This window comes from Bos javanicus, chromosome 26 (assembly GCF_032452875.1).
Source record: "Bos javanicus breed banteng chromosome 26, ARS-OSU_banteng_1.0, whole genome shotgun sequence".
Lineage (NCBI taxonomy): Eukaryota > Metazoa > Chordata > Mammalia > Artiodactyla > Bovidae > Bos > Bos javanicus.
This window is the reverse complement of record NC_083893.1, coordinates 13735555-13758494: the sequence shown is the minus strand read 5'-3', so window position 1 is coordinate 13758494 and position 22940 is coordinate 13735555. Positions and strand designations below refer to the sequence as shown.

At 41.5% G+C, this 22940-nt stretch overlaps 1 protein-coding gene across 9 annotated transcripts in view; it reads left to right on the top strand.

Moving 5' to 3' along the window:
- Window positions 1–22940, top strand: part of CPEB3 (cytoplasmic polyadenylation element binding protein 3) — a 265126-nt gene that overhangs the window by 127117 nt on the left and 115069 nt on the right. For all 9 annotated transcript variants that reach the window (XM_061402801.1, XM_061402802.1, XM_061402803.1 and 6 more), the window contains 2 exons: window positions 61–150; window positions 20742–20860. In XM_061402801.1, coding sequence (XP_061258785.1) covers window positions 61–150; window positions 20742–20860 — 209 coding nt within the window. The remainder of the gene's footprint in view (window positions 1–60; window positions 151–20741; window positions 20861–22940) is intronic.

Genomic DNA, 22940 nt, shown 5'->3' with positions numbered 1-22940 from the left:
ATGCTATTCTGTCTGCAGTATGTTTTTCTCTTCTGCTAACATTCCTTCTCTGTTTTGTAGATGAGATCACTGCCAGCTTTCGCAGGTTTGGACCTCTTGTGGTAGACTGGCCTCACAAAGCTGAAAGCAAGTCGTATTTTCCTCCTAAAGGTAATGCGCTTAAAATGTCTGCACTGTTCGCCGGTTGGAGAACTAGTGTGATAGTTCAATAAAATGCATCATTTTAACTCTGGAAATAGCTTTTGACTTTTCCCCCCAATAAGAAATCATTTTAATGTTGATTGTCTTGGAGACTGTTCCCCCAGGAGCGTACTGATTGTTTCAGGGCATCTACTTTTATTGACAATGAGATCCTGTGAGTCTGCTGTGAAGGAGCCTTGGCTAACTTTTCATTAATTGGAAGAAAAGATCTAGGGTTTTGAGGATTGTCAACAATGGAGAAGATTATTTTGAATAAAATTTTATTTGTAGCCCTAGCCCTGTAGTTTTATAGATCTTATAAAACCCCAAACTTGGAACAGCTAGTGACAGAAGACTGACATTATGTCAAATTACCTTTATCCATGACTGTGTCTTAAGTGACTTAGCCTGGTGATGGGTAGAGGGCAAAGTAGCATGACCTTGCTTCCCTTTCCATGACCTTGCTTTCCTTACTTTTGGTAGGCTTTTTTGATGGTTTATGAGGGCATGAAAAATATATCACTTTAGTTTATCGTTTTGTGGAATCTAGATAACTTTTCTGATGGTATTAATTCTGGGTATGTTCCAACATTTATATTGAAGAGTGTTTTGAGCTACAGAGAAAGTTTTCTTCTTGTGTTATGGTCTGCATGTTTCAAGGATGTCCTTCATCTCTAAGGAATTGGGCTTTGATGTGTGTTATTGTGTAACAGTACTCACCGCAAGAAGATGGAGTCTAAATACCTGTCCTTCCTGTGCCTTGTACAGGAATTGAATTATAGCTTAGCCTAGAAATGGCAGGAGGCTTCCTTTTATCTCTGGTTTATTAGATTTGTCACCTGTACTTCTCCCCACTGTATTTCTATGAAAATAATTTATTCACTAAATATAAGGTTATTTGCTTTTAACTTTCTTCTGTTAATCCTCTCCAGTAATTTTTTAAAATTAAAAATAAGTTTTATATTAGTCTAAAAAGATAAAAATCATCATGCTGATTATTTCAGTGAAGGAATATATTCACTTTGTGGTGCATATATTGACACTAAAGAAATATTTAAAACATGTTTTTAACAATGCTTAATGGTTCGTTGAGTCAGAATCCTGGTATTTCAGTGAATGAATGAGTTCATCTCACTGCGCTGCATGTAATACACTCTGTAAAGTCACATGTATAAAAAGATGTTCCTGAGAGTACTAGTTGCACATGTGAATGAAGGCAGCTGTCATTTTAGGGAAAGAATGTATCCACCATGCTGTGGTGCGTGTGATACACTCTATAAAATGACATGTATAAAAGATACCTTCCCTCTGCCTCCCTGAGACTGAGTATGTATTTATTCTTAAAATTAAATTTCAAACACATCTTATAAACAACCAACACTATTGTGCTTTAGACATGTGTAAGAGATATTTTTAAGAGTGCTAGTTGAAAAAAAATCATTCTGAGAAGGTTATAAAAATGATTCTGGGATAAAAGGTGCAGAATGATCATTGTGAAAAATAAAAATGAAAATAAGCACATCTATGATCATGTCCAAATAAAATTAACCCAAATATACCTCTGTCAGAGATGATCATTTTATTAAATGTATACATTTTATTAAATATCTTTCTTATATCTCTTTATGAATACATACATTTATATGAAATTTAAAATTTTACATAATTGGGATCACAGTATATATGCTAATATTTAATAACCTTCATTTCCCCCCAGCAATGTCAACATCTTTCTATAAGAAATTTACATTGTCCTTAATGACCTTGTTTTATTTAGTCAGTCCTATTGAAAGAGGAGAGTGAAAAAGTTGGCTTAAAGCTCAACATTCAGAAAACTAAGATCATGGCTTCTGGTCCCAGCACTTCATGGGAAATAGATGGGGAAACAGTGGAAACAGTGTCAGACTTTATTTTTCTGGGCTCCAAAATCACTGCAGATGGTGAATGCAGCCATGAAATTGAAAGACGCTTACTCATTGGAAGGAAAGTTATGACCAACCTAGATAGCATATTGAAAAGCAGAGACATTACTTTGCCAACAAAGGTCCGTCTAGTCAAGGCTATGGTTTTTCCAGTGGTCATGTGTGGATGTGAGAGTTGGACTGTGAAGAAAGCTGAGCGCCGAAGAATTGATGCTTTTGAACTGTGGTGTTGGAGAAGACTCTTGAGAGTCCCTTGGACTGCAAGGAGATCCAACCAGTCCCTTCTAAAGGAGATCAGTCCTGGGTGTTCATTGCAAGATCAGATCAGTCGCTCAGTCGTGTCCGACTGCTAAAGCTGAAATTCTAATACTTTGGCCACCTCATGTGAAGAGTTGACTCATTGGAAAAGACTCTGATGCTGGGAGGGATTGGGGGCAGGAGGAGAAGGGGACGACAGAGGATGAGATGGCTGATGGCATCACCAGCTCGACGGACATGAGTTTGAGCAAGCTCCGGGAGTTGGTGATGGACAGGGAGGCCTGGCGTGCTGCGATTCATGGGGTCACAAAGAGTTGGACACGACTGAGTGACTGAACTGAACTAAATTGAGAACATTTAAGTTGCTTTCAGTTGTTTTTTCTCATGGATGCTGCTTCAGTGAATATCCTTGTGGCTTTATTTTTTTGCTTTTTTCTAATGACATCTTAGGGTGAATTTGCAAAAGTGAGGTACATGTTTATACATACTGCCAAGCTTCCCTTAACAAATCATACACATTTATATTCCACTGCTGCTGCTGCCGAGTCACTTCAGTCGTGTCCGACTCTGTGCGACCCCATAGACGGCAGCCCACCAGGCTCTCCCATCCCTGGGATTCTCCAGGCAAAAACACTGGAGTGGGTTGCCATTTCCTTCTCTAATGCATGAAAGTGAAAAGTGAAAGTGAAGTCGCTCAGTCATGTCCGATTTTTAGCAACCCCAGGGACTGGTAGTACCTAATTTGTGAAAATTTGTTCTGTTGACAGTCTGAAGATATGGCTCTTTTTCAATGTTTGCCAATCTGAATGGTTAAAATAGCATCCTTTCTGGCATTTTGAATTTATTATTTTACTTTATTTCATTGACATTTCATTTCTGTCTGGGATTGATAATGGAGTAAGGAACAAGAAAAGATGCACCTTTGTTTTTCCAGGTAGTATGCCTGCTGTCCCAGCTGTCATTTATTGACAGTTCCTTTTTTTCCTTATTGATTTGAATCATTAGAATTCAGTATTGGTTGAAAGGTCATCTCTCTTGTTTCTCTACACTGAATTTCAAAGACTTATTTTTTAAAAAGGTAAAGGATTTCATTAGTAATTTTGTTTACATGTTACAATGATAGTTTTTTTGATATATTGGATTAAAATATATTAAAATTAACTTCACCTGTTTCTGATTTTTAGCTTTGTAAATGTAGGTATTGGAAAATTTTAAATTACATGTGTGACTCATATTTATTGGGCAGCACACCTGTAGAACATGAGTCAACAAACTCTCTTTGTTTCGCCTGTGAGCTCAGGATGGTTTTTATGTTTTTAAGTGTTGTAAAAACACATACACAGAGAAGAATAGGTAATAGAGACTCTATGTGGCCCTCAAATCTCTCTGCAGAACGTTTATTGACTTCTGTAGCCCAGAGAATTGTTTACCTTCTGAGACATCCAGTGACAAAGGAGGCATTTATTTCAGAGGAAGTCTATGTAGACATAACTGATTATTAAATTTTGTTCTTCTGTTGGAGATGATCACTGTAAAAGTAACAGTGAAAATAAGCATATATATGGTCATACAGTCTTTACCCATTGGTCAGTCGTGTCCAATAAAGTAAAACAGAGTAAGTCATTGTTGTGACATGTTTTTGGGTACATCAAGGACTATCAGTTCCCTTCAAGTCTTCTCTTCTCTTTTCCAAACTAAATATTTTCACATCTCATATTTTATGCATAATGGACCACCATTATTCTTGTCTGCTTTTTTGGTACATGTGTCATCTCCGCAACATCCCGCTTAAATTTGTCTCTGAGAGTTAAAGAGAAAACATTTGGGTTGGTATGAGCAGTATAGAGCTCAGCAGCTCTGTGAACTCTCCATGGTTTGGGTGCCCTTCCTATTTAACAGCACAATAACATAGAATTATAGGACGTTAGAGAGGTTGCCCTTATTTCATGACTGAGGTTAAGTGTTGAGATGGACTAGTGAGAGCCAGGCCAAGCAGAGAATCTGGATCCCCTGATTTTGGTCCTCAGGCTTGCATCCTCAGAGAGCAGCTTGCCTCTCTGGTGATTTTGGGGTCAAGGAGGAGAAATAATTATTAAACTTTTGGCTCCTGTTGTGTTTTGCTCTCAGCCAAAGTCTGAAGGTTGACCTATTTTGGAAGGACCTAAAGAAATTTGGTGTTAGTCCAAGGTTGAAGTAGCTTTGAGATTCCATGCCCATTGCTTTGAACACTGGGGACACCTAAGTAGTTTATTCCAAACTGTTTTGTGCCTTGTTAATAATGCCCCCTCGTGCTGTTTCTGCTTTTCTTTGAATTCCTCGGGTTTTGATTCAGGTCAGTGCTTTTTTGGTAATACTCCTCTTGTCAGTTATACTTTTCTTAGGTCCCTGCAGCTTGGCCATTAGGCACAGTTTCTTTGGCTTTATGCTTTAGGCTTATGTGTACATAAGAGGAAAATAAGAACCATACACTATGAAGTCCTTCTGTTTTTCTCTTAGAACATGTGTGCCTAGTGAAATAAACAGAATCATTCGTGTATCCAGCAGGTATGCCTGTACAGATTTGGAGTACAGTTTGTCAAACCATGGCCATTTCATTGAACTATGGAGAGCTTAATATCTATGTAAAGAATCAGCGACCACATATGTCAGCTGTTCTCTTAAGTGTTGTTGGGCCAGCAGAGTGAGAGGGGATGGAGACTGGGGTTCTCAACAGCACAAAGCCACTGAGGCATTTGATCACCTCTTTGAGGATATGCAGAACCCTTTGGAACAATTTGTGTGTGGGCCACAAGCAGGTCATTGCTTGGTGTTCTCCAGAGCACCTCTGAGAACATGGAAGGAAGAAAGCATGGAAGGCATATTGTGTCTTCATGATGTGTTCTCAGACCTTCTGAACTTTAGAGTCCTCTGGGGGAAATCATAAAATAACACAGTTACAAACTACAATAGTTCTCTGAAGGAAAAATGGAGAATGCAGTGACTTTTAAAAAGAGGACTTCAGTTTAGACTGAGGATATAGAATTTCTTTGAGAAAACAGGGATTAGGTAGAACTGATTATTGAGGAGTTAGCTAGAAAGTGTAGGGAAGCTATTTTCAACCAGAGGAATACCATGTGGGAAATAGTGAGAAAAGGGCTTTATTTCCTTTGAAGAAATGAAGGAAGTGTGGTTGGAATGTTGTGATGAAGGAGAAAATGATGCAGAAGAAAGCCTTGGAAAGAAATACAGTTTTTTTCCCTTCCCTCAATTGTTCTAGTCTCCCAGAGAGAGTAGATATAAAGGCATTTCTGTGGTGTTTGGGGTAAAGACAGAATGGAGTTGGGTCAAATAGAAATATCAATTTAACATACTTCCAAATAGTTACTGATAAAACTAAAGCAAAGTCTTGCTTTGTGTTTTCTGCATTTGGCTCTTGATGATGAAAAGAGATTCAGCTAATCAGAATATTGAGGAATTTTCCTGACATTGCATCCTCATGCTTTTTAGTTCTGAAATAGCAGAGTTGAAATTGTGAGTGCTGGAAAGAGAGGTTCTCCCAAATGTTAGCACATGAACCAATCCCTGCATTCATACAAAATGCTAATCAACATCACTATGTAGGTAGCTTGGTTGCTAAGGTAATTCGAAGATAGTTACTACAAGTGGATGGTGAGAGAACAGAATAAGTGCGATAGGGGGCCTGCGTCCCGGTGCAGATGATCAGGTAACATTGAGATTATCAATCCATCTAATATTTGTTGCCCGTCTGTCTGTGGAAGAGTCTATACTCTCCGGCCTTGTGGGGCATCTAGAGAAGAAACCATTCTTGTTTTTGAGAAGACTGCAGTTTTTCAGAGGAGACGTGAGAACACAGATGTGAAACATTAAGTAATGGTAAAGACCATGAATTTGGGAACTAGACTTGCTGGGCTACCCCACCTCTTAGTTGTATGACCTTAAGCATGATGTTCAGCCTTTCTATTCCTTAGTTGCACCACCTGTAAAAGAGAGGTAATATGAGTACCTACTTCATAAAGTTGTGATGAGGACTAAAATGGATGAATCCATGTGTAGTACTTAAAATCATCCTGGCATACAGTAGGTTTATGAGTGATGTTATTTTTATTAAAGAAAATACAGATCAACTTATGGTTAATGACAAATGAGTAAAAGAAAATCCTAGGCATCCAGAGGAGGAATAGATTATCATGGGCTGGGGACTTCCCTGGTGCTGCAGGGATTAAGACTTCACACTTCCATGGCAGGGGCACAGGTGGGCAGTGCAAGAACTGAGTCTTAAAAGCTAGACAGGGATAAAAGAGGTAAGATAATGATAATTATTCTGGGGGCTAGAATAATGATAATTAGGATGGCAAATGTTTATTAAGGACTTGTTGTCAGCTAGGCAGTGAGTGGGTTACTATTTTCTGTGCTTAATCTTATTTTAAACTCCACAAGATAGGCGCCCTTATTAGCCCCATGTTAAAGAGTAAGAAATCAGAAGAGTGTAATTTGTTCACCATCACGTGTTAAATGATAGGCCCACTGAACGGGAGAATTGGCACTGTTGAATGTAGGACAGTCAACAGAGAGAAAACCAGTTTGGTGTGGTGTTGATCTGATTAAAAACATGCAGAGTTTGGTATGTCCTCACATCTTATCTGAGAGGAAATTCCTCACGGGCACTTGACATTGTGGCTGGGGAGTTTGGGAAGAGTCTGAAGCTGCAGGTACACATCTCTTGAGAGTCAAGTTTATAGAGAGGAGGGAGAAGAAAGTGAAAAGCCATGAGTAAGTTCTGTCAGGAACCAGAAAGAAAGAGGCCATGGCAATAGAGATGGAGTGGAGTGAAGGACTGGTGTTGTGTCTGTAACCATGGCGGCTAAAGGAAAGAAGCTTCGAGCAACCACAGTCAGCACCAGCAGATACGCTAGGGTTACTGAGCAGTCCTTCATGGAGTAGAGATGCGTGTGGCTCTCTTGTCAAGTACAGGATCATAGTAATTTCTGTTGTTATCCTAATTCAAGGCCTTAGTATTGTAATGAAGTAGAAAGCAATCTGTTTTGCAGTGAATAAGTGTTATTCTATAAGGAAAAAGAATAATTCTGCCTCCCTAGCAGAGCCACTGTCATCGTTTTTGTTTCCATCCAGTCTTTATTCATATATATCTTTTTTGTGGGAGTATAATAATAGCAGAGTTACAGTTTTTTATTCTCCTTCCTCCCATGTTTCTGCTTAATTTTCTTATTTTTTAAGTGGCTGCCTCACCTATTATTACACCATAATTTACTTGCTTGTTGGTCATGTAGGCTATTATAAATAATGCTTCTGTTAATATATCCTTTCGTATGATTCTTCTTTAGGATAAATTTGCAGCAGAAGCTTAACCAGAGTTGAAAGAAATGAAAGTCCTAATGACTCCGGATTTGATATCACATGGCTTCCCAAACCAATTTTCTTTATGAAGTTTATGCTAATTTGGACATCTGCAGCACATTTTTTTGCTTAGTTTTAAGTCAGATGAATGGTACATTGCAGTTGTGGACTTACCTTTTTGCCTATGTGTTTGGAATGTAATGGACCCCTACAGAAGCCAGAAAGCACATTGATCTGACTCTTGTACTTGAAGTTTAAACCTTTTCCTCTTGGGTCCTCTTCGTCTGTTGAATCTTGGGTATTTTTTGACATCATCTCCAGTCATTTTCTGCCTTACCTTCTCTGGCCACACTGACTCCTTTGCTCTTCCTTGAAGTACACAAAGTCTTCTCAGGGTCTTAGTCTTTTGTCTGAAACTTCCTTTTGTCTGAAACCGTCTTGACCCAGATTTCTAAATGGATTGCTCCTCTCTTCCCATAGACAGACTCTGCTGAAATGTCACCTTCACAGAGAGATCTTTCCTGACTTCTGTATCTCAAATAGCAGCCCCTCTCTTCTCTTGCTGTCTAGTCCTCACTCTCATTTTATTTTTATTTTCCACCCTCACTATTTATTTTTCCTTGTGATAAGGTATACTTATCACAACCTGAAAAAAAAATTGTATGTGTTTTTTTGTTTTCCACCTTGGAGTGTAAATTTGATAAGACCAGGGATTTTGTTCTCTGCTCAGTACCTTACACACCTGCGTCAGTGGCTAGCCCTCAGATATTTGCTCAATGAGTGGATTTTATCTTTGCGAATGATGAGTTCATTACTTGTGCAGAGAGAAGCAGAGTCCATCAGATGTTAGAGCTGCCCTAAAGAGCATCTCATTCTAATCCAGCCTTTATTTTAAGCTGGGACTCAAAGACGTGATGTGTCTTTTGCTAAGAGCACACAGCTCTTATTAGATAGACTTGAACCTGGCTGACCAGTAGTATATACTATTTCACCTGGTGAATTATCAAAAAAAGTAGTTTTTGTTTTGCTAGGGTGTGTAATTTGTGGGAAGGGTAAATAGACCTAAAGTATATAGTCTGATAACTTATGCTATTATTTGGAAGGCTGGATTTTATATAAAACTTAGCAACTTAAGCTATATGATCCATGGTCACGCTTTCATAGCTATTTAAAACTGAAAGTGATCCTTGGCTTTTTCCTGAGTTCTTCTCTTCTGTTGGTCACACTTAACTAGCTGAGGATATTTCCAAAGAGCTGGTTTAGGTGAAGGCTATAGGTCTGAGCTGCCCTTTAGCTGTAGCTTAACCAGAAGATCCTGCCTCTTGGGTGATGCCACGCTGTTTCTGCACGTGAGTGCATTGCTCTGTAGGCAAGGTCTTTGACTGCAAGGATCAGAGAGTTCATTTGTGCTCCTTCAAATTAAGGTTATGGTTATGAGGAACAAGGAAAGCCCCAAAATAGGAGCCATGATACAACCAGGTGTCATGGAGACTGTGCTCGGGGGTGGCAGGCTGCAGGGATTTGAACAGTAGGCACTATTAATTCTTCCTTGTAATGTTCCGCATCATCATGAGTCAGCTCTTCTCTGCATATGTGCTCCTTTCTGTGCTTCCAGGGGGCAAATTGATTTCATATTTCTAGTTGGAGTCCGGAGAGAGGGAATCTGATCAGTTCAGTTCATCTTTTAACCCTTTTCTGTGACATAGGCCATCCTAATGGTAATGACCTTAGAATCCTTGCTGCTGCTGCTGCTGTTGCTTCAGTCGTGTCCGACTCTCTGTGACCCCATAGACGGCAGCCCAGCAGGCTCCCCCGTCCCTGGGATTCTCCAGGCAAGAACACTGGAGTGGGCTGCCATTTCCTTCTCCAATGCATGAAAGTGAAAAGTCGAAGTGAAGTCACTCAGTCGTATCCGACTCTTCGCGACCCCATGGACTGCAGCCCACCAGGCTCCTCTGTCCATGGGATTTTCCATGCAAGAGTACTGGAGTGGGTTGCCATTGCCTTCTCCGTAGAATCCTTGAGTGCTTAATAAAAAATAAAACAAAGCAAATGGCATAGTTCTGCTTCCTTGAGCATGGTGCTGTGCATGTGGGAAGATTAGGTTGGGCATAGCAAACTTTTGTGACAGTGTATGTGTTTCTCATAACCTCCCTCATCACCTCTTGGGAGAATAGCCCACATCCAAAGTTGCTATTACTGGAGCGACAAAAAAAGTCTGCCTACCCTCAGCCTCTGCCCCTGGTTCTGTACCAAGCAGCTGCTCCCCATGCTGCCAACAGTCTCACCTCCTGTGGTGGGGCTGAGGCCAGGGAGAGGAGTTGGCATCTTCTGGGCAGTGAGCACAGCTGCACTACCCCTGCTGGCAGAGACCTCTGGGGCAAAGGCAAGGCCAGCAGCCAGCTGCAGATGTTGGACAGGCAGTTGGCCACATGGCTCTGAAACTGTGTTGAGACGTCGGTGGTGCTGGCATCCTCAGCCCACACGAAAGCCAGCGTCGGCCCCAGCAGTTCAGGTGCACAACCAGGCAGACGGAACAGTGACAGTCATGCATGTTTATGCAAGAGTGACCCGTGGGCCTTGCTCCCTGACTCTTGCCCACTTTGGATAAAGTATGTACTTCTAAGCGGCATTTCTGCTGATTGTGTATTTTCTCCACACTGGTCAAGCCGACTTAACTGCTAGTCCTTGTGACCAAGGTCATGCAGTCGTGGAAGTTTACACAATACCAACATAGTTTGTGAACCTGGCATAAACCCGGCCACGTAGGATTCACACTGACTTTGAGCTGACTAGGTAAGCAGCTGCTGTTTAAGGAATAGGAAAGAGAGCTCTCCTTGAAAAGGGCAAAATAGGTCATTGTGAAGCTGCAGTGGGCTGGACTCACAGCATCTCATTCCTTTTTCCTTCAGTTTGTCTAAATCTGGCTTTTGAAAGGAAAGTTTTCAAACTTCACATTTTTTTTCCTTGTAGCGTAACTTGGATGGAAATAATTCAGTGTTGTTTTAGGCCCAGATTCCAAGTTTTTCCACCTTCTGAGTTACATAAACTGATCAAGTTGGGAACCTAATGGAGTTTTAGCCTGTACTTAACCTTTTGCAGTTTGTAAGCTTTTGAGTAATACTTGGCCTTTTTTTTTTTTTTTAGCATAGTTCCTGGCTTATAAAACTCATAGTCTTTGATGAATTATGAACCCTTTGTTAATATTTAATTGATAGAATTTTCATTCTCAGGATTAATTTTCTTACAAAAAATATGGAAATTGCAGAGCAGCAGGAGTGGGCTTTTTGTTGTTTTGTCCTGTTTTGACAGATGGAGCAGTTATATTGTTGCTGTTAACAGCCTAGCACACCCTCAGTTTAAACTGTTCATTAAATACCTCTTTCTTTTGCATTGTATTACAGATGTAAGAGTTAGTGTTTGATTTTAAAACATTAATAATTTGAGAGACTGTATAGAAAGAAACAGGCAGTAGGAATGTACAGACCGTGGAACAAAGCCAAGTAGCCACTTGACTAACAGAGACACCGTGCCCTCTGTCTTAGCAGGACCTGTTGTGCTATCCCCAGGCAGAGGTGCTGGGAAGGGGCAATGTTTTTTAAATTTGGAGAAGCCAGAGTTAAGTCCGATGAGAACTTTGTTTTGGAGACAGTGAAATGTAGGAACCCAAATGCCAGGTGCAAATTTGGTAGGCTGAGGCAGAGAGAATGTTTTAGAAGAGGGTGTGGCTTGGCGCAGGACTTGCTGACAGGAGTTGGGGTAGGGCTAAGACCGTCAGCCAGCGAGCCCAAGAGAGGATGTGTCATTTGAAAGAGTTCAGAATGGGAAGCTGACTGGGAGGATCTCGGGAAACATCTTGAAAGCTGAGAGCACAGACTTGGGTTGTCTTCCAAAATAGAACGGATAGACTTCATCTTGAGAAAGGGAAGCCGTGACACCAAGAAAACCTCTTGGCAGCAGCGTTAAGAACTCATCAGAGCAGTGTTAAAGTGCACGGAGGAGAAATTAGATTGTCAAAGTTCAGGCAGGGTACAAGCAGGGTCGGACTAAAGCTTCATCTGCAGGGAAGTGTCTCCTGGGTTACAGTGGAGAATTTGCCAATTGTCTAATGAGACAGAACAACAAGCAGTGGAGCAGGAACTAGATATTTGTGGACTCAGTCGTGGGCACCAGCAGTTACCAGCTAGATGACCTTGAGCAAGTTATTTAATCCCTGAACTTCAGTTTACTCATCTGAATTAATACTATTTATTACTATTAAAAGGATTATATGAGACAGTGTACATATGCATCAGTTTCATAGAGGTTAAATAATATTAGTGTCCTTCCCCCAGTTGAAAATATGTTGCTCAGTAAAAATAAAACTGCCCAACTAGTTTGACCAGTTCCTTCCCACACCCCTAGTCTGATCTCAGTTTTCTTGGTCAGGTGCTTGTTGGAACTGACTGTGACTAGAACTGACAGATTTGGCAGACTTCACAAGGACCTCTTTATATAGGGAATGTGTGGTTATGTAAACACAACAGACTTTAAGCCCGAATGCCCCAGGTCACTGCCCTGGACTGCAGGACTTTACTAAGAACACAGGAAGCAGACTGCCAGTTCTGAGGTGGTTCACTACCCATCAGACTTTTCTTGTCCTCTCTCCCCTTCCTCCACACCTCCTGCCAAGCAGCAAGCCCACCAAGCAACGGTTACTAGTGTAATAGAAAACACAAAACAGGCTTGAACCAAAATGTTTTCCCCTCAGCTCTATGTAGCAAAGATAGCCAAAGAACTATGTTTGGTTCCAAATCTCAGGGAAGTGTTTAGGAATCCATGGGCAGTACCTGCTGAGCCATCTCTGCGTCTTAATTAGGCTAAATCCTTCCCTTGGAATGTCCTCCTCCAGTTTTTCATGGAAGACTTGTCTCCTATGCTACCACCGACAGAAAGTCTTCCCTGGTTTCTTCCTCCATGTCTTCTTCACTGAAAGATCTGTCTTCCTTCTATGAAGTCCAACTTTTTAAAATACATTTTAGAAAATACTTCTAAGAACCCTGAATGCATTGTTCCTAGGTTAGAGTTTTCTTGATACTTATTCTTCATGATCTTCATGTACTGGTTTATAAATTTCTGGAGTACAAGGATTTGCTCATGCTAGAATTCCCCTGCATTGCCTAGGGTGCATAGTGAGTGTTCAGTACATCTTGGAGATCAGATGTTCTCATGCAAGATGGGGATGAATAAGGAATCCACTTCAGAGATCTACCATGCTCTCCAGGCAGCAGGCAGGGGTGATGAACTGCTTCATCCTTTCTCACCTGCCACCCGCAATCACATACTCTTAACTAATAAACTCTATTCCCTGGTTTCCAAAGAAGTCAATCCTTTGACCCTTCCAAGTCTTGGCCTGTGCTGTTTCCTGAACTTGGACTGCCCTGCCTTCCTAGAAAAGCAATTATCATCCAGCCCGGATATGCCCTTTACAGTATGGCTTTCCTGATGTTTGGGCCTCTCTGCTATATTTGTTTCTCCTCAGTGTTTTCTTCGATATAACCCCAATCTTAACAATTTTCTTGTGTTCCTTAGTCACTTATTTACAGGTTGAGTTTCTCCAGGGCAGGATTTCTTTCTTGGCTTATTTATCTTCATAGCTTTAGTGCCTAGTGTCCTACCTTGAAACTTCCTAAACATTTTTGGTTCTGTTGAATTGAATCCAAAGGCAAAGACTCCTGAAGCAAACCAAATAGGTCCTCTGACCTGAAAGCCAAGGTCAGGGAGAATGTTTGGAGCAGACTCCCTGTGCCAGAAAACGTCTGAACTCACACAGCTCTGGCTGGAGAGGTGTCCTTCAGGTCTCTCTAGGAAGGTCACAGGAAATCAGGGAGCCTGGGTTCTGTGCAGGGTGTGAGCTCTCTCTCTGTCCAGACCTTGGATCCTTCCTTCTGGTACTGATTTCCTCTCACCAGAAACTGGCCCGCCCTGATCGGTCACCATTTTCTGAATGCAGCTGCAGCTCAGGGCACAGCTGTGCAAGTTGGAATTGTTTTCAAACCATTGTAGTTGATAACTTAAACATATAAATCACTAAGAACGTTAGTTGATTTTAAGAAATATTAGGTCTTTCAAAAGATCACACACTTCTTTAGAGATTGAGAGAGTATATTACCCTCTTTGCCAGAAGGACCTTGTGGTTCTAGTTTTTTTCCACAAATTTTTATTTTGAAAAATTTAAAAGCCTACAAAAAGTATAAGAGTACAGTGAACGCCTATATAGCCTTCCTCTAGATTCACAATTGTTAGCATTTTGCTTCATTTGCTTTTTCTTTTTTCATGTCAGTATGTGTAAGTGTATGTATGTGAAAGTGTTAGTTGCTCAGTTGTGTCCAAGTTTGCAATCCCGTGGGCTATAGCCTGCCAGGCTCCTCTGTCCATAGAATTCTCCAGTCAAGAATACTAGAGTGGGTTGCCGTTCCCATTTCCAGGGGATCTTCCTGACCCAGGGATCAAACCTGGGTCTCCTGCATTGCAGGCAGATTCTTTACTGGCTGAGCCACCAGGGAAGCCTGTGTATGTATATCCACCTATATTTATTTGTTTGTTTTTGGCTTCTCTGGGTCTTCCCTGCTGTGTGGGCTTTGTCTGGTTGCAGAGATCTGAGGCTGCTCTCCAGGTGCCATGTGCGGGCTTCTCGTTGCAGTGGCTTTACGGAGCACAGGCTTTAGGGTGCAAAGGCTTCAGTAGTTGTGGCTTCTGGGCTCTAGAGCACAGGCTCAGTAGTTGTGGCTCATGGGCTTAGTTGTTCCACAACATGTGGAATCTTTCTGGATCAGGGATCAAACCCATGTCTCCTGCACTGGCCAGCAGATTCTTTACCACTGAGCCACCAGGAAAGCCCCTGTGTTTTTTGATGAATCGTTTGAGAGTAAATTGTAGACATTAAGACTGTCACCTCTAAATACTTCCCCATATCTTCTGAGAGCAAGAGGTATCCAGATTGTTTTAGTCATGTCCTTTAGAGTTTTTTCTTTTTTTAGTAATTTTCTGGTGGAGTCCTTAAAAATCCAAGATCCGGTCAAAGTGTTGCCATACATTTAGTTGTCATATCTCTTTAGTCTTCTATAATTTAGACAGTTTCCTAGGCCTTTTGTCTTTTGTGTCTTTTGGTGGGCTTATGTTGGATGCTCTGTGGACTATCACTTAATTTGAATGATCGGTTATTTCCTTATAATGAGATGCAGGGGAAACACTGTTAGCGGTGACATGCTGCACCAAGGACATAATACGAGAGGCACATTAAGGTCAGTCGGCCCTGTTGTTGGTGACGCTCAGTGTGATCATTTGGTTATGGTGTTGTTGGCCAGGTTCTTCCTTTGTGAAAGAACCTTTTTGTCCCTTTGCAAATACTAATTAATCTTTGATGTGATACCTTAAGATTGCATAAGTAACTTGTATCTCCTCCCAAACTTACCCAATGGTTTTAACATCCACTGAAGATTCTTGCGTAAGTTGATGATTACTGTGAGGATGATGTTCATTTTATTAAAATCTCATTTAGTGAGATCTGCTGTTTAACTCCCTCAAGAGCCTTCATTCTGTTACCTAAAAATACATTGAAAACTGATAAGTCTTTACTAAATATGAAAATTTGGTTGACCTAAATAAAACTAAACTTCTTCTGATTATTTTGAAATTCATCGTTTTAACTCTTCTTAATAGAGGTTTTTTTTTTTTTTTTTTTTAGCTGAGATTGTTTGGTTTTATAAGCTCTTCTTAATATAGTTTTTGTGCGCTCTAGGATGGATGTATCTGCATAGACCTTAAATTGTAGGACTAAAGCACAGGTGACCACTTCCTGCCACTAAACCACTGTCGAATGATCACTGTCACAAAAGTGACAAATAATAAATAGGCAAGTACTTGTTTGCTAATGGTATTAAAATATTTATGTCATCATTTTTAGGTGAGACAATACAAGTTAATGGGTAAAGAATGAGGCCACTGGAAGCTGACCTAAGTTTCAATCCCAAATTTAATCTCTAGGTTTTAATCTGAGGTATCCCATAACCTCTCAGAGCTTCAGTTTTCCTCATCTGTAAAATGGTAATAATAACAACAACTGTATTTACTTCAGAATTACTGTGAGGTAAAGTGTTTATTTTTAGCAAAGCAGATCCTGTATTGTAAGCACTTAATAACTGGTGTTTGTGGTGGTAAAGTTGGTGGTGACTGTTACTTGTGCTAGGGATCAAATATAAAAAAATGTAGCATGAAAAATTATGTATTCAGGAACTTAGGAAGCTTTGTTTTTGAAAGGTAGCCAAGGACATTTTGGAGATTGTGGTAATGTGTTCTCAGGTGTTAAGGGGGAAATTTTTTTTTTAATTTATCCTTCAAAAGCCTGGCCAAACAAAATGGAATTATCCTCTTAAGTCCCTGCCCTCATGCCATACCTGTTTCCCCAGAGAAGCGCGTTGGTCAGTTCAGGCTTGTCCCCAAATCCCTCACAGTCCTCCTCTTCCTCCCCAGCCTCTTTGGCCCTAGTGGGAAAGCAAGCCATTTCCTGCCACCCGTTCTGCCCATAACCCAGGGTGGGGATGGTGACCATGCCAGGAGTTCCTACTGCTTCCTCAGAGCCCAGATTTCCACCCACAGACTGGCTCTGAGTTGAGGGCCTCCCATAGCTCATCACACTTCATAGGTACTTGGGTAAGGTCACCATTTCTGAAACTTGAATTTTATAATCCTATAATCTCTTGGCTGGCTCAGATGGCACGGGAAGATGGAGGGAGTTATAATTTTGAGGCCAAGTTTTTTTTTCTTAACACCTTTCAAACCAAACTAACAGAAGAACCTGCCATCATTGTGACAGTTTCAGGAGTTTGATTTTTAGGTATAATAGGCTTTTATTTAAAGACTGTATTAAAATCAACAAATAGTACCATATTGGATCATTCTGTCTCCTGATAAGACTGGCTAATAATATACGAAAGCAAATATTCAGTTACCTTATTGTTTGTTTACAGTAATATTCAAGCTGTTATTCAAAAACCTTTAAGGTTTTCCTTTAGTATTTAGATTACTTCCCTTTATTCACCAAATGCTTACAAATGCAAAGAAGAGAGTATATCTCATTCATTTGAACTCTGATTTTTATAATGAGACCGTATGCAGACTCAGTTTAATTTTACATATCACAGGGACTTACTTCCCTGGTGGTCCAGTGGCTAGGACTCCCTGCTCCCAGTGTAGGGGGACCGGGTTCAATCCCTGATTAGGGAACTAGATCCCACAGGCCATAGCTAAGACCTGGAACAGCCAAAATAAATAAATATTTAGAACAGTTTACATAACAAAAATAACTGAAGATGCAATAAAAGAAAAATTGACACTTGCACAATATCCTAGTTTTCAAAGCACCTTACATATGTCATCTACAGAGATGACTCTGTAAGATAATCAGGACAAATAACTAGTTTCTTCATTTTACAGATAAAAGAGACAAGATTCCTAAACTTTAGCATTCTAGTCCATGATTTCACCACTTAACTGGGTATTGGAACAGTCACCATCAAACAAGTCACTTAATCACTCTTCAGGTTTCCTTTCTTTTTTTCTGGTTGCTCTGGGTCTTCGTTGCTGTGTGGGGGCTACTCTTCATTAGGGCGCAGAGGCTTCTCATTGTAGTGGCCTCTCTTGCTGTGGAGCACAGTATGTGGTGGGACTCAGGCTCCAGTAGTTACCTTTCAAGGGCTCTAGAGCATGGGCTTAGTCTTTGTGGCACAGGGGCTTAGCTGCTCAGCAGCATGTGGAATCGTCCCAGACCAAGGATCAAACCTGTGTCCTCTGCATTGGCAGGCAGATTCTTATCCACTGTACCACCAGAGAAGTCCCTCTTCAAGTTTCTTTAACTGTAAAACAGAATTTAAAGTAGTGCTTGCCTCACAGAGTGTTGTGAAGATGAAACAAGTTAATACACATAAGGCACTTAGAAACAGCACGTGGTGCATAGCAGATGCTCAATAAATGTTAGCTACTATTATTACTACACAGCTAGTAAGTGTGAGGACTAGGACCCCAGTCTAGGCGTGCTGACTCCCTAATCCAGAGCTCTGTCTCCAGTACCATGTGGAATTTGCCTTTCAGTAAATCATTGATTTAATTTCCATCTCATGTTGACCTTATCATTCTTGAAGGCATCTTTTTCTGCTTTGTTTGCTTTGACCTCAAATTTCTGAAGATCAAAAGGGGAATGTGTTTGAAGTTTTCTTCCTTCCTGGTTTTTTTTTAATCCCCTGACTTCTGTTGTCACCTGGGTTTGGTTGACCTTGAGATATCAGAAAGTGTTTTAGTAGGTGAATGTCTCATAAAGTTGTTTTCATGGGTTTCTTGGGGTTTCTCTGAATTTTACTTTGGTTGAAAGGCCTGGGGTAGGAGGCAGGGTTGGCTGCACTTGAGTTACACCCCTTCTCTGTGGTGCTAAGAGAATGTCTGAGAGTAGCATTACTGAGAGTAGCAGCTTCAGGGAGTAGAGATCATTTGTTGTAAAAGAGCCATTCTGAAGAAATCGGTAAAGTATTATGGCATATTCTCTGGGAAAGGAAAAGAAGTTGTAGATCTTTTTCTTGGTAATAACATTTGTAGCAGGCTTTTACTTGTGATTCCCAGTTGTTTTTACTCTGTCCACCACCAGTGTTGACATTTATGGCTGTGAAACAGGCCTGAGTGAAAAATCTGTGCACTCTTGTGGTGGCTACTCAGCTGCTATGGGGTGATACCCTCCCTTTCCTCTGATGCCCAAGTTGAACCCAGTGTGGGATGTGATGCAGAAGATTGTAGGAGGCAGGCAGCAATGTACAGGAAAGGTGCAGCCAGCTCCATGGCCCTGCAGAGGCAAGGAGCTAGCTCAGCTAGTGCACTGAGCTGTCCATCCCTAGGCCTTTTTGATGTGCCTGATGCATTTACTGTGCGCAGACAGGGTCCTCTCCAAAAACAGGATGTTCAGTATGCCTCTCAGGATCTTTATGGAAGATTTGCACCAAGATTTAACTTGGTGAGGCAGGAGATTTGAGAAGACGTGCCGAGACCTCCTCTCTGTGATCTTTGCATTTTTTAACCCACTGACCTTTAATACTGTCCTTGGCAAGTTTAATTAATGTTCTCACATGAAATGAAAACACTGAACTTTTAATAGATTTCCTGGGGCTTGGTAATCATTTAATATTATTTCCAAAAGAGAGAGGGTATGAAGAAATGATGTATTATCCTTTCTGGTTTTTCAGTTAAGTTCTATTGTTCTTGCCTGGCCACCTGCTGAATTCTTTAGCCCATCCAGCCTGGAAGCGAAGCCCAGGAAACAACTCTGGGTCCTGCCATGCCGGCAGTCTCATTCTTGTGGCTCCATACCCATTCCTGTGGGCTTGGTGCTTTCCCTTGCATCCTGTCGTCTGCCTGTTGTGTTGGCCACTCCTGGTGTGCTGCCTCATGGTTGATCTTTCTCCTGTTGTGTTTCCTTGGATGCTCTGTATCGTAGATGAGGAGTTGGAGGAGAAGATAAAGAGCACCCATTATTCATTGTCCACGGCCGCTGTCATCACATGCTGCTCAGGACTCCAGAGAGCTTTGTGTCTAGGCCAGGCGATGAGCCTCTCTGATGTGTGAGAAGCTTCTGAGTGTGGTTGTTCTTATCCTTCTTCGCCACTTACATCTTTCCGGCCCTCAGAGTGCCAGGGGAGGGCCTTATTTCTGATGATTTCCTTTGAGGTCACTAGCAGGACGGGGAGTAGAGGTGACAGCTGAGAGACTTAGCAAAGCTAAAGGGATTGTAGAGAGGTCAGACAGTTGAACTCAAGCTTAGATTAACTCACGATGGACCTTTGCTTAGCTGCCAGTGAGGCAGCGTGTGCCCAGAGCTCGCCCCTTCAACACCTGTTGTCCTCTTGGACGTCTTTGCTGATTCTCTCAAGTCAGCTTCCTTGCTTGTCTGGGCTCCCACAGTACTTTATATTTCCATTTATCTCCCTCAGCTTTGTAGCAAGTAGTTAGTTGTTTTAAAGTCTGTTTCTTCTACCGTGTAAGTCTCCAGACAGCTAGAACTTAGTCTCTTTCTCTCACTATTCCTCATAATCCGTAGATTGTGTGTCATTTGTAACAGTTGCTCAGTAAATCTTACTGAATGGGACAAAGCTCAGCATGTCCATGGACATCCTGCAGCTCATGTCCGTGTTTGCAGATCATGTACTCAGCTGTGAGGCAGGAGAATATCCTTGAAGAAACAGAGCATCACCATCAGATATGACATATAAAGACAACACTAGCCTATTGTTGAGCTTCTTTTGTTTTTTTTGACAACTTTGGTTGAGATATAATTCTCAGTTCACCCATTTAAAACGTACGGTTCAGTGGTTTCCAGTATGTTAACAGAGTTATGCAGTCACCAGCATAATCAATTTTAGCAGATTTTCATCATTCCCAGAAGAAACACAGTATCTATTCCCTCCACTCCCCCAGCCCTGGATGGTAGACCACTAATCTATTTTTGTCTCTATAGATTTGCCTGTACTGGGCATTCCATAAAATATATAGTATTTTGTGCTTGGCTCCTTTCAGTTAGCATAGTGTCTTCAGCACACATCCAGGTTGAAGCACGTGTCAAGCCTAGAGCTTTATGGAAATTGGAGGCCGGGTGATGCTTGTTTCAAGAGCGGCTGTGGCTCAGGCCAGTGGTGAACCTCTTGTTGTTGAGTCACTAAGTTGTGTCCAACCCTCGTTAAAGTTGACCAAACTATATAATGAAAACTCCATAGATGTGACTTGAACTTGCTTCCCTGAGTCATTTTAGAAATCAAGGTAAAATTTATGAGTATCTAATAGAGTGCCTGGCACATGAGGGTCTCAGGGACTATTTCTTCCCTGTGTCCCACTTCAGGTTCTTAGGTTTTAGTAAGAACTTACCAAAGTGAAACAATAGATGAGTTTTTAGTTGGTACTTGGAGTTTAATTTACTAATTCCTCCCCCCACCCTTTTGTTTTTGTCTCCCCAAGGCTATGCCTTTCTGCTGTTCCAGGAAGAGAGCTCGGTACAAGCTTTGATAGACGCCTGCCTAGAGGAAGATGGGAAACTGTACCTGTGTGTGTCAAGCCCCACCATCAAGGATAAACCAGTAAGTAACTTGCAGCCAGCTGTTGCTTTTCCAGAGCATGTATGCAATCAGAATAGCTGGTCACCTTCCCCTTGTCATGAGAATACTGGGAGCTAGGATCCTCTTACCCAGGGTGACCTCGCTATGCTGTAGTGCTGGACTGCTGCTGACGGGGAACTAATAACAAATTTCTCAGTTTTTGGTTTTATACCTTTGAGACTACATGTAAACAAATGTGCCCTTGTCTTTCACTTTACAGTTCTTTTAAGCTAATTCCTATTGAGAAACTCTGAATTGAGGTAAATAATGCCCTTAGTGGTTTTGGCAGCTGGTTTCTGTCATTATTTCAGATCAAGAGCAGGAGTGATTTATTTATTTTTTAAAAATAAAAGATCAAAATCTTCGATGTTTATGTGCCTTTGAATGCAAAGCTTTGTGCTGGGTGGTACCCACAGCTGGCTAAATAGAGCCTTCTGGGCCAGGGGCTTACACTCTAGAGTGGATAGCTTCAAACAGAGAAGGGGAGGGGAAAGATGGAGAACATGGACCCAAAGCCGTAAATAATGCACACTTCTACAGAATTTGTGATTGAGTCTGTGGTTTCTGAGCCAAAGAGTGTGAGTGAATAAGTCACTGGGTGAGAAAGGAAGACTACTTCCTTTCTCCTGACAGAGGGGATATCAGTGGAAAAGAGGCAAGACTGTTCAGGGCAGAATAAAAAACTTGAATAATACAGCAGAAGTAGACTCCAGAAGGTGAGGAGGGATAGGGAGGTCTGGCGTGCTGCAGTCCACTGGGTCGCAAAGAGTCGGTCACGACTTGGTGGCTAAACAACAATACAGTGATCCCTGAGGCGGTTGGGAGAGGGGTGAGACTTGTGTGTCAAGGCCTGATGCTCGGAGTGGGAAATAGAGTAAAAACAGTAGCGTGGACTAAGGGGCAAGGCACATGTTTACCACGGGCCCTGCAGCATCCCCTGTAAGGCTTAACCAGAGGTGTGGGCTTGGTTAACAGCAAGGTTTACTCTCAGAAACATGTAGGGGAAGGAGTTGTGGTCGGATGTAAAGCTCCCAGTTTGAGTCTTGATTCTAGCATTTAAATATCTGCTTGACTGCATAAAGTCACCTAATCCTTGCTGTGACTTGGTTTCCTCACTGATAAAATGAGAAGACCAAGAGTTCCTCTCTGGGATGTTGAGAGGCTCAGATAAGAGGAAAAAGTATGTAAAAGCCTCTGATGAGGTTGGGTACTTGCCCAAACAGTGCTGCTAGTCCTACATGGTGCTAGAGGACTGGGGAGAGCGAGATCAGAGCTTATCTACTGACAACATCTTTTGAAAAAAACAGTGACTCTAGAACAGGGTTTATAATTGTTTGCAGAAGAATGATGCCAGGACTGGCCATCTGTAAGAGGGAGAAGGCAGCATGTAAAGCCAAAGAGCGAGTTACTAAGGAAAGGGAACCCTGGGTCATGTCACAATGATTGATGCAGAAGAAGAGGCAAGGATTTTAGCAAGTTTGAAAGTACCTCTGTAATTTTCAATTTCTAGGGCCATTATCCAGTTTCTATAACAGCAGTAAACAACATTGGATAGGGTAGCTATTCAGGTAGCTATACAGAAAAACAGTAGAAAATAGTAGGTTGGGAAAAAGAGTAGGGAGCCTTTGTTAACTTTGGTCTTAATTTAAACAGCATGGAGAGGCTGTGTTGAGGGAGACATGGAGACTGACTGGAATGGGAGTGTGTTTCTTCTGAGATAATAATAAGAAAGCTGCAGTAACTTGTAAACCTATTTGGAGTAATATGAAATTAGACAGACTGAGCGCAATTTGGCAGGGTCAGATGTCAGGGGGAAATGGTCACCCTTCAGAGAGTCTGCCACTGACACATCAGCGGAAGAGGTGTGAGGGTGAGCTCGGCAGTGTTAAGGTGGGGTTGATTGTACACTGTACACGGGGATTTGAGATGTGTTTGTATCTATCAAATGACAGAGAGGTAGAGGTACATATTGAGAGAGTTACACCCATAGGAGGTGAAGAAACTGATGGATTGAGGGGAGGAGCCTGGAGAGGAGCAGATGGAGCTTATGTACCGTAGCAGG